This window comes from Lissotriton helveticus, chromosome 10 (genome assembly GCF_964261635.1).
Source record: "Lissotriton helveticus chromosome 10, aLisHel1.1, whole genome shotgun sequence".
In the NCBI taxonomy this organism is placed as follows: Eukaryota; Metazoa; Chordata; class Amphibia; order Caudata; family Salamandridae; genus Lissotriton; species Lissotriton helveticus.
In genome coordinates this window covers 702474384-702487275 of record NC_136071.1, presented here as the reverse complement: position 1 = coordinate 702487275, position 12892 = coordinate 702474384, and the positions used below count along the sequence as shown (strand labels likewise).

Below are 12892 nucleotides of genomic sequence, written 5' to 3'. Positions count from 1 at the left end.
AGAGTACGCACTTTGGAAATGATGCTTGTATGTAATACTGTCGCCTCTGAAAGTGAAAGTGTTATTTTTGCACTACACACCGTACCTTATATTTTTCCTCCGGGGTGTTTTAATATCCCTTCCTGTTTTTCCATCGACAATTACAGGCCGGCTTTTACCCTGTGCGATGGGAAAAGCATAAACTCAGGCAATCCATAATTCCGCATCCGCCAGGCAGGCAGTGGAGAGTGTGGTCACCAAGATTGATTGACGGAGCATCAAATGGAATGGAGGAGTACTGCGATTAAGAGGAATGGCTGGATGCATGCAACTTCCCAAATGGGACAGGACAACTACAACATACAGTTACAGTATCCTCTTCACTTCTCCTTATCTTTTAAATAATGTTATTGTTGTGAACTTCTATCAGTGCGACTCTGTGCGTTTGCTCTCTGCTTCAAATTCATCCCTACAGCTATTTGATAAGTTTCTTTGCTATTTTCAAAGCTAATTTAATGTACTAATAAGTGTTTATTCTCTCTGAGGGCAGATAGGCAAGTGAAATTGCGTAATTACTGCAGCCCTGTACTGTCAAATTGTTTATTCATAGTTAGTGAGTTTAAGTACTACTTTTCAGTAACCTAACCATCCATTTAGCAAACAACTTCATGCATGCACTTCCTTTATGTCCCTTAAAATATTAATGGATATCTTTGTATCCAAAGATTTGTTTTTATTCATTTCGTCCATGCTGTGTTTTTTTTCTCTCTCCACAAAACTTTCACAAAAACTCCCATTCCCATCCAATTTTCAAACCCTAACCCTCTTCCCCCGGGCTGTGTGCTTTTCATTGAGGTGTGACTAAAGGACAACAATAAATCCACACACTTGCTGGGGAGGATAAGGTCAAAGCAACAGAAAATCTATTTCAAGACTGGTGAAGGAATCCGAGGATATTTGCGTATTCTTTTTCTGCTTGACACACACCCATGAGTATTTGCAAATGAAATCAGAATTTCATGTGCGCCATCAAGTGGATTGATCATCAACAACATCCTCCTCCTACACGTGACGAATGCTTACGCTGCTGTGTCCTTCACCTTCAGTACTATTTCTTGTAGCAGCCATACTCCACGCAACTAGTACTTTAGCATTGCTTAGGCTGCAATTTATGGCACTGTTCTTGTGTACTGTACTATCTATCGTACTGTTCTAATGCTCCTCTCAGGCCACTCAATGTTTCATTTCGTTTTTTTTCATATGCTGCTACTGCCAGTGTGTACCACTACTACTACCACCACAACGATGACATTTCATCCGTCCAGGATTCCATGGCCAACCTTAATCGCCATTTGCCATGCAGCCAGCCCTGTGCCTAGCCCTATTCTCAAACACGAATCACAGGTGAGATAAGCATTTTGGGGGAGGAAGAATAATGGAGCAGGAGGAGAGGAGAGACTGACGGTAGTACTAGTAAAGTAGTAGGACAATTGAATTCACTAACTCTGTCAGTGGCCCTTTTGACCAAATTTGGGCGATTATTTATACAATATGAATCAAGCAGCCAGTTAAGTTTCAGGAAAACAAATGTACAGTTAACACCCCTCCTGCCGCCCAACAAAACAGTAAAAACACGTATGCTATGTTTAAGTAGAAAATAAATACGTATTTTGATCCCTAAAAAAAAAAAAATTATCCCCCAAGACCCGACCCACCCCCCTCCCTAATCCCAACCAATGTCCACGAAATCAAATGTCCCAAAAGCCCAAAAACCCCAGCGCCCAATTCCCCCCCCCAGACTTTAAAAAGGGGCAAGGGACAGTCTCTCTACTTCGTCCTCCTGTGGCCAGGTGGTCACGCAACTCTCTCCGGAGGTCCTTGAGCAGGGCTTTCTGCCTTGCCACCTCCTGCTCAAGGTAGGCCAGTCGCAGGGTCAGTCGGTACATACGCGCCTTACAGGTACTGTGGGGGGCAGCTGTTGTTTTTGCTGTTCGGCGGCGACGGGTGGCTGCCAGGCCACGGCGGCGTACCGCTGGAGGATTGCGCTGACTGACCAGGGACAGCGGAGGAGGATGCTGCTTTTGCGGATGTTGACTGCGACTGCGAGTCATCCTCCTCCTCCTGAGCCACCATCCGCCGATATTCGGCGACAATTGCCTCCAGCTTCCTTTGCTGGGCCCGGATAGCCAACTCCTTCCTTGTTAGTTTAGAAGGAGTATCTATATGAAGAAAGAAAAACATACTGTAACCAATACTCTTTAAGATTAACACAAAATAATTCGACAGAAAGTTGTGTCACAGTAGCACTAGCAACTTGCAAGCACAGTATATACCATTTGCGGCATCTATCTATCTAACCTCCCACTTTGTCGGCCTCTGCTCTAACATTAGTGGGAGTTTCAGGAATTCTACTCGAACTATATGGACTCACTACATTAGACTCAGACAGTACACCAGTCTTCTTCTTCTCTCTTGTTTAGCAAAATTAGTACGTAAACTTGTGGAAGCCGGCAAAATGCCAGCGCAGTCAGTTTGCACCCAAGAAAAACAGACGCAAGCCATGATGACGCAGACTTGCATTACTGTTACCAGTCCAGTACATGCAGGTGGTGAAGCTCTTACTTTTCTATTACGGGTGGCACTGGCCATACTATGTTACAAGGGCTACTGTTCAATTAATTTAACTTTCACCCTGCCCCTGACTACTACAAAAGGAAAATGAAGAAGAGAAATAATATGATCATCTATCCCTTCACAGGATATTTGCTTATATAAGGGATACTTTAGGTGCTTTGTTTTTATTGGTTGAGTGAACAGTACACTGATAGGCCACACATGAATGACAGTTGAAAAAAAATTATTAACAGAGGTAGTGAGTGGTCACCGTAATCGCCGGAGGAAGGCACTTGTGAGTTGTGACTTGACTTGATAATGTGAACTATACAATATAGATACACAATATATGCTGTGCTTGAAAACTACTGTTAGTCAAGGGAGTATTCTGAAAAATTCCAACTTCTAATTTCCTCTGCTTTGCCACTCTGGCACGGACGTGTGGTGTTACATGCTCTTCAAAGTAACACTCTTCATCCAGTGACAGTCTACTCTGTCTACATACACCTATGCTATCTATGAGGAAGATACCATCCAGGCATCCATCCATTCAAAGTAAATGTCAATCATTCTTCTTAATGTCTCAACTGGACAAACCTTACTTTTTCTCACCAAAAAAAACCCTTTTGTAAACCACCAGCCATGCATCCATGCTTGACTTGCATTTGAATTTGAACTAAAGGATATATTGCGCACACATACAGTTTCTGTTTCACCCACCCAAGCAGTCCTCTTTTGTTTCTCCTTCCACCCATCCTTGCTTCAGCCTTCAACCGGCCATGCATCAGATTCCCAGCCACCTGTGCCTGCATTCAAAAACATGTATCATACTTTGCCAGTCATTAATTTAACTCGCTCATCCTTCCTTACACCCTTCTTTCCCTTTTTGTTCATCCCATTTATCAAGTTCATCTCCGATCTGACTTTGCTTCTCGATAAAACTTTCACAGCTGAGTTGAAGTCAAATTTAGAGGAGGCCATTGGTTACTCGTCAACTCCCTCCGCTAATGCTATTGCTAATGCGAAGTCAAGGGTGACTGTCTTCTACCTGGTTGACAAAAACTTAGTTCTAAATTTGTAAGTCTTCTTAACAGTAAAGTGTACTTGTACTGTACAACATATACACCCCTGCAACCAGCCTACTCTGCAATCTCAATCAGTAAGGAATATAATAGCTTACCACTGCCCGCCACTACCGTAGCATCCCCCACAACAGTTCCTGCTGGCACCGCATCTGCCCCTGGAGTGACCACCTCCGCGCTGGCCCCGGCTCTGGTGGTGGGCTGTGCTGATGGTGTTACGCCTAGAAAATACATTTAATATTTTTAGATGCCATATACACCGCTCCCTATTCTGTCTAGGAATTAAAAAATATGTTGCTAAATAAACAAATTTAATTATTTGTGACTCTCTAGTCTAAACTGAAAATTCCCCTTTCGTAAGGGGAGGGTGTTTTTTATTTATGAAACATGCTACACTTTTTGCCGCAACTGATGAATGCTTGCATTTTAACATGCACCATTTTTCTCATAACAGACAGAAGATTCCATTCTACGAACAAGAGCAACATGTTACTCAGAGTCGTCATCATCACCACCAAGACTTTAAGTTCCAACCAGGTGAGGGCTCTCCCACAATTAATGTGTAAAATAAGCCACTGTTGAGTTTTCAAGGGTTCACTGTTTATCTTATATGAAGTTGATTTTAATAAATGTTTTTATGTATTACACAATTGAAATTTAATATAGTACACACAGAGCTAGTTGTTTTACTTTTAATAAAGCTTTAAAACTTTCATAGACTCTGTGGTATTTGGTCATGAGTGAGTGAGCGAAAGGGTTTGCAATTTGCAAGCATGAGTCTGTGACTCTTAGTCGGGACTCTGACTCCGTAGTCTTATGTTCTGGGTTGTATAATCATTGGGGATCATCGCTGCATTCGGGAACTAAATAATGACTCTGATACACTAGCTAGTCAGTAAGGAGATTGGGGGTTCAACTTCTGTTATGACTGAGGTATGTGGAAAGTCTAACTGCGCCTATTATCATTAATGCCCTATTTCTTGTCCATAGTTCTGTTTGTGCAGAACAGTCCCTGCAACAGTAGTAGTATGTCCTCCTATCCAATCAAAAAGTAACTAGTATCTTATTCTTGGTGGCCATTGACATTTTATTGTTGGGAATTGTCAAAGCATAAACATTAAGAAGACTTCAGTAGACATTATGGACAACCCAGAGGACTGCACTCAGTGCCTAGAGCTATTGCGGAATAGGAGTTTTGTTTTAACACCTTTTGCCAACTGTGCAAGCTTAGCTAGCTACACAGACAGACTAATAACAGAATCATAATAGAGGCAGTATAAGAATTTAGAAACAGTCTACAAGAAGATCAAAGACGATTTAGGAAAAAATAGAATTATGATTAACGTTTGGAATAAATAGGTGCTGTAAAAGTTAGGGAAGTATATTTATTAATATTAACAGAAAAACTTACAGGGGTCAGCAGAGGTGCTCTCGGCAGACCGATCCTGGCCTTCCTGTTCCGCCGGCCCCACTACCTCCTCTGTCCTCTTGCCCCTGGTAGGAGCTGATGTACATAAAAGAAAGACACAAACATGTTTGATTGTTGTCAATCAAATCAAACATTTAAAAAAAACAATAACAAATTATTTCGGGGAATAGACAACAAATGCACTAAATTTATTGACCTATCTGATGTGGTCTATTAGGATATTAGTATTGCTGGATTCATGGACTGTCTACTTGGAAAGTTATGTAACTCACTAAACCAACTGCAAAAAGGTTCTACTAGGACTGGCAGGCAGCACTCCACAGAATGCGAAGTGTCAGACGCAGTCCGTCATGATTGCAGACCACTAAAAAGTTTCCTACTAAATAACCAGTCATAATATACTCAAACTATCAATCCACCACCACTATCTCTATTTGGTGGAAGGAGTACAAAGGAAGGACTGGACTTGAGTATCTAGTTTCTAGCATTACGCAGTTCTGTAAAGTACACTCATATATAATCACTCAAGCTTTTGAAACATAATTTACCTGCAATGTAATCTCTAGTGTCTAGCATTACGAAGTTCTGTAAAGTACACTCATACATAATCACTCAGGCCAAATGAGCACAAAATTGAAAACAAGTAAGCATAGTAGCATCGCCAGTGAGCATGCGAGCACCTGCAATCACAGAAGCTTTTGAAACATAATTTACCTGCAATTTAATCGGCAGCATTCTTTCTCTTCGGAAAAAAAATATATTTGCAATATCATAACACTGAGCAGAAGACAACAAAGTAGTGATTAAATAGCTACTAGTACTCACCAAGCCCAGGGATCTCCACGCCAAGCAGGTCGAGCAGGTCGTGTTCCCGGTCCAGTATGTCCGACCACCGGTGCGTCACCTGGTTGTAGGTGCGCCGGACCCAGACTCCCGATACATGGCCCGGCACACCTTCCCCTATGGCTGGCGACGCTTCCGGAGGCCGTACCCGGTACCCAGCCTGCCGCCTGCCGCAACGGTCTTGGAGAGGTGTCGCTGCATGAAGAAGACCAGTGTGGCCACTTCCACTGCGCTGAAGATCTCCCTGGGACTTACAGCCTCCCCCCTTAAGTGCCTCCAAGGGAGTCGGCTACGGGGTGCGGGACCCTTCCCCTTCAGGTTTTTGCCGGCTACCTTTGCCGTGGTCCTGGACAGTGAAAGGAAAATAAAATTGGAAAGAATTGGAAAAAGTAGAAAAAAGAAAAGAGAGTAAAAAAAAGTAGTTTTAAAGTAACGAAAACGTTGAAAAAAACACAAAATATAGATGTACAAAAATAGAGTGATAGATAATGAGTAAAAAATATTTTCAAAAAGTTCAAACAAAGAAAGGATTACAAAGATTGAAGGAGGATTGAAATAGAATGCCCAGAACCATAGTAATGAATGAAAAACAAGATGGCCGAGCCCATTGCGACCACGTGGGTAAGTTTGCGCGATATTTCCCCCGCGAGCACGCAAAAACGGACGCGAACATGCAATTGCGCCCCGCACGCAGGGAATGCACAATGCGAGCATGAAACTAGCGCCCGGAAATGGAAATACTCAACGCGAACACTGAAAAACAAGATGGCCGCGCCCATGTACAACCGCATGGGTAACTTTGCGGTAGCCGCGCTGAAAAAAATCCCGCAAACATGCAAAAATAAAAAATCCGCAAGTTCGCAAAAATTCGCCCATACTGATGTTGCTGAGTCCTGAGTCATGAATGGCGGAGACCACATCATCTTCTTCACGGCCCGGCAGATCTCACACATGTCGCTGAGTCCTGAGTCATCAGTGGCGGAGACCACATCAGCTTCTCCACAGCCCGGCAGATCTCACACATGTTGCTGAGTCCTGAGTCATCAATGGCAGGGACCACATCAGCTTTTAGTGCTGCTAAGCCTTTGCAATGCAAGTCAGTGCCACGTGGTGGTAGGCCACTGACGGCCATTGAACTTAGGGTGTGACTAAACCTGTAGAACTCAACTCCGTGCCACGTGGTGGTTGGCCCCTGATGGCCACATGAGCTTGGGGTAGCACTAACCCTGTGCATTTAAAGTCCGTGCCACATGGTGGTAGGCCCCTGACAGCCATACAGCTCAGGGTGCTACTAATCTTCTGCGCAACTTTTCATGGACTCTTTATGATTGAGACCCGTGGAGCGTCCGCCATTCATTCAGCACCGGAAATAAAGGATGTGATGTTGTCGATCCATTATATTTGCGTGGTCACATGGCCTGTGAGGCATGTGCTGGATGGGTGTGGTGTGTGTGCAAACCTGCCCTCAGGGAGTGGCCGTGAGATGTTGAGAACTAGATCACTGACCTGCACACCAACAGCGAGTACGCCTGCGACAGGTAGCTATGTGGGGCCAACGACGGAACGTAATTTGAGTGGCGTGGCGTACGGCGGAACAGGGCAGAGATAGCCACAATGATACGGACGGCTCGTAGTAATGCGTATGTGAGTTGAGCGGATGGGTCACAGCTCTCCCTCTGCGAGCCTGGGTGCGAACTGTTCATAACTCACGCTACGTAAGTATTGAAAAATCATTTTGTGATTCAGTCCGTCAGCTGGCATCTGTCCGAGGCATTTGTGAAAACATATCGGATTTCTTTCTGTGCGAGATACCCCTTTGACGCTCCCTCTCCCCACATCACCAGGTAACACACCCTCTTCCCACATTACCAACATACCCCCAACAACCTTCTTGGGCCTGGAAGTGTCCCTGTGCGGTTGGACAAAGAAGAATCTTAGTCATGTATAGATTTACATATAAAAAGAAATATTTAAAGAAAACAACAAGAAATAAAACTGAAGGGAGTCCGGTGCTGCGGTCTCTGCCACGAAATTCGGGTCACTGCCATTCAGGACTCAGGACACAGTTACACATATGGGATTAGCTTGTGTTGAATATGGTTAGTGGCACCAGAAGCATTGAGACTGTATGAGCCTGTGATGATGCTTGGTGTGGACGGGCCGAACTGGGAGAAATGTGTCTTGCCTACTGGACTGCGTCATGTGTAATAGGCACTCTATCTGAATTGTGAGGCCTGCTGACTGTAGTGATAGGCCAGAGATAGCGGTGAGCAAGGGCCCACAGCCACGTTCATACATTGTTGGCCCTACCGGCCTGAGTAGTGTAGGTTCAGTGGAACCACTTGTCACCGGCCTTCCATATGCAAATATGCCTCACTGATCGAAGGGAGTCTAGTGCTGTGGTTGCTGCACGGACTTGGGGTACCGCGATTCAGGACTCAGGACACAGTTCCACATGTGGGATCGGCTTGTGTTCTACAGGGTTAGTAGCACCACCTGTCGCTGGCCTTGCATATGGAAATATGCCTCACTGATCGATGGGAGTCTGGTGCTGTGGTCGCTGCCACGGACTTGGGGTCACTGCCATTCAGGACTCAGGACACATTTACACATGTGGGATCGGCTTGTGTTGTACAGGGTTAGTGGCATCACGTGTCACCGATCTTGCATATGGTAATATGCCTCACTGATCGAAGGGAGTCTGGTGCTGTAGTCGCTGCCACGGACTTGGGGTCACTGCCATTCTGGACTCAGGATACAGTTACACATGTGGGACCGGCTTGTGTTGAACAGGGTTAGTGGCACCACATGTCGCCGGCCTTGCATATGGCTACATGCCTCACTGATCGAAGGGAGTCCGTTGCTGTGGTCGCTGCCACTGACTTGGGGTAACTACCTTTCAGGACAGTTACACATGTGGGATCGGCTTGTGTTGAACAGAGTTAGTGGCAGCACGTGTCGCTGGACTTCTATATGGAAATATGCCTCACTGATCGAAGGGAGTCTGCTGCTGTGGTTGTCTCATGGAGTTGGGGTCACTGCCGTTCAGGACTCAGGACACAGTTCCGCATGTGGGATCAGCTTGTGTTGAAGACGGTTGGTGGCACCATGTGTCACCGGTCTTCCACACTGTAGGCCAGAGGTAATGGCGAGCAAGGGCCCACAGCCACGTGCATACGTTGGTGGCCCCACCGGCCTGCGTAGTGCAGGTTCAGTGGCACCACGTGTTGCCAGTCTTCCATATGCAAATATCCCTCACTGATTGAAGGAAGTCTGGTGCTATGGTCGCTGCCACAAAGTTGGGCTCGCTGCCATTCAGGACTCAGGACACAGTTACACATGCAGGATCGGCTTGTGTTGAACAGGGTTAGATGGCACCACGTGTCACCGGTCTTCCACAGTGTAGGCCGGAGGCAGCAGTCAGCAAAGGTACACAGCCATGTGACGTTGACTTGAGCAGCATTGTGAACCGTGCTAACACCAGTGTAGAGCGAAGGCAGCAGTCAGGATGGGCGCACAGCCACGTGGCGTGGAGTTGAGCTGCATTGTTAGTGGCACCTAAAGCTCTCAGCGTGTGCGCACCCTCCGATGATACGTGGTCCCGGTGGGCCGCACTGGGAGCAATGTCTTTTGTCTAATGAATTCTACTGTGATAAGGCCACGTGGCTATGACTTATGGTGCAGTGAGTTAGTGGCACCTAAAGTACACAGCGTGTACGCAGCCTGCGATCATGCGTGGTCTGTGCAGGCCGCACTGGGAGCAATCTATCTTGCATACTGGACTGCGTCATCTGCAATCCCCGCTGCATCTGAATTGTGAGCCCTGCTGTCCGCAGTGTAGATAGAAGGCAGTAGTCGGTACAGACATAAGTCTGCGGTGCTGTGCCTCTGGGTTCGCAGGGGGCTTGTGTGGAGGAGGCCCGTGGTCATGGCGGCTGCCAAGTTCCAGGGTGAGGGCTGCTGCTCTGGCAGACTCGTTGGTCTTCCCACAAGTGAACCATGCCCAGGGCCCGGCCTATTTATTCATACTCCTACGGTGGAGTGGCGTAGGTTGGACCCGCCCACTCTACTTCCGCTTCCAGGGGAGGACAACACAGCTACATGACTGAGATCTCCCCCACTGCCTGAGGTAACATGGTTGCGTCCCCTGTGCACTACACTACAAGTATCAATAGTATATCTCCACATGGAGAGGTTTGTGCTTTGCACAGTGAGGTCTGTTCAGCACATCAGCATTACACTTGGCATTGTGTGCATTATTATTGATGGGTGACTTGCCTCCTTCATACATAGTTGGTTGCCACATCTCCCAATATTGAACTACTGTGCGGCTACGGGGCCATGGTGTTTTGGGAAGGTCTGTTGTCCTGTTTTGCGCTGCCTCGGTGGTAGTAGGGAGGGGTGGTCCGGGCGGGAGATTCTGGTGGTGGTGGGGCTGGGTGTTGTGGTCTTGTTGGGTGTTGGAGCTGCATAATCAGTAGCTCTATCACGTGTTGGTCTTTGGATGTGGCTGTGAGTTGGGTCCAATTAATGCAGTAGATAGTTGACCTCCTTACACCAGTTAAAGGGTGATGTTAATTTGTTACTGCTAACTCGGCTTATCGCCTGCTTTTTGGATCACATTGCAGATTTGGCTGGTCGTTGAACATATGGGGAAGTGGTGTTTTCGTGGTTTTTTTGCACGGTAACGCCTGCTTTGCACATCATTAGCATTAGTTGTGGCTCTTGTTTGTGGCGATTTTATTGGTGGAAGGTATTGATGGAAAAGTGGTGAGATTAGCAGTTTTCACCAGGTAGAGAATGGGATGATAATGAAAAAACACAGAAAAAAAGATAGGTTAAATGAACATTATAAATAGAAATTAGCATTTAAAAAACCTTAGAAATTCACTGAAAAAGCCATAAGTTTCAGGGACGTTATTCGGCATTTCACTCATAGAAAACCATAGAAATTCCAGTTATAGTAAGTTGAGCTAACTATAACTCGCGCCCCCGCAATGCACTGCTGATGACTTCACATATTACATCATTCATGACATGGTCAGTGACATCACTGATGCCATTTCAAATGACATCACTGGTGACATCACTGATTACATCATCCACATGAAAATCTGATGCACCTCATCACACCCTAATATAACAGTTGATGCACCCACTCTAAAATACAGACTATCATTTTCAAAACCATGAGCACACCAATACCAGTTAGTACATATCCACTCACTTATTCCTAGCTCTATACACATATCCACTCATTCACCCATACAGTCACTCATACATACAGTGAGCCATCAATACAGCATCATCATATGCACTCACATAACTATACAGACACTCACATGCCGCCTCATTTATAGAGTTATTCACACACCTAGTCAGTCATGGAAATATTCACATTTTCATTTAGTCACCTGCACAGTTATACACATACTACCTCACTTATTTAAACATATACTAACACATACTTACACTCTAATACAATAACTAATAGAGGCACACACTGATCCATACATTCACTCTCACAATCACTCACTCTCACATATTGTCATTTATACACTCCAACGCTCACATATACAGCCTTTCACATATGCAGTTACTCACACATGTACCACTGAGGCATCCATTCACTCACCAACACACCCATACACACACTCACCCAGCCATATAGCCCTTCACAGATAGTCTTGAACACATACACCCAGTTAATCATCCACTCACACATCTATGCACGGAGTCACCCCCCCCCCACACACCCACACAGACACTCAGGCACCCATACAGATACTCAGACAACTAATCAATAGCCCATATAGATCCTAATTTAGCTTCTGACCAACCCATGCGACCGCTTACACACCAACTGACAACCTAAACTGTGTCACACACCTACTAAATCATCCATCTTGACTCTTATACACCCAGTCATTCTTCAATACACCTTGGCATATATATAAAACATATTTACATTTTATAGAAACACATAGTCACTGGATGATGTCATCAATGATGTCATCAGTGATGTCATTTGAGATGTCATCAGTGATGTCATCAGTGATGTCACTGACCGTGTCATGAATGATGTAATATGTGACATTATCAACAGTGCATGGCGGGGTCGCGAGTTATAGTTAGCTCAACTAACTATAACAGGGGATTTTCTATGGTTTTCTATGAGTGAAATGTCCAACTAACTATAACGTCCCTGAAACCTATTGTTTTTTCAGTGAATATATATATATATATATATATATATATATATATATATACATATATATATATATAAATGCACGTTTCTGTATCCAATCCTATGGGTTGCAGAAATAAGAAGGCAGGCACACTGGAATCCGGTTTACAAAATTTAATAGCACCAGCCCCCCTCACCCCTTACAGACGCGTTTCGCCTTCGCAGGCTTCGTCAGTGTAACACAGTGTATGGTTAAAGTCGCCATTTATAAAGCCAATTGTCCTGTTCATATTGATCAACATAAAAGAAGGACAACAACTCTGCAGAATTACAGTGGCCATCTTGTAACGTGCAAATCGCATTCACATTATTGGCTCGAAAGTGGCGAGTGCAGTGAAAAGTGCATAGTGCGTGTTTAAAAACATATGGATTAACCATTCTATGTACAATAATTCATTTAGTTCATACACACAGCGAGAATCACTTTTTGCTATATTGAATTCAGTAGCACTAAGAAGATATATTTCTTTCATTTTTGATTTGTTCTCATTCATTAAAGTGCAACAGTGTCTTCATTACGCCCTGAATGGGCAATTCCATAAGCAATAGAAACATTTCTAGTAAGGACAAATTCACTTTTTTTGAAAACACTTCTTCTCTATATACAGATTAGCAAAGCAAGTGGATGTTTTCTACTGATACCTAAAGTACCGTACTTACAAGTGCACCCAAAGTTCTTCATTGTTGTTAAGCCCCCAA

The 12892-nt window shown here is 44.7% G+C and overlaps 1 protein-coding gene across 3 annotated transcripts in view; it reads left to right on the top strand.

Annotated features, from left to right (window-relative positions):
- LOC144784466 (uncharacterized) overlaps positions 1–12892 on the top strand; it is a 249944-nt gene that overhangs the window by 458 nt on the left and 236594 nt on the right. For all 3 annotated transcript variants that reach the window (XR_013601645.1, XR_013601646.1, XM_078663250.1), the window contains exons 2-3: positions 147–1383; positions 4129–4211. Coding sequence is in view for 1 of the 3 variants with exons in the window: in XM_078663250.1 (XP_078519376.1) it covers positions 1337–1383; positions 4129–4211 (130 nt within the window). In the remaining 2 variants the exon portion in view is untranslated. The remainder of the gene's footprint in view (positions 1–146; positions 1384–4128; positions 4212–12892) is intronic.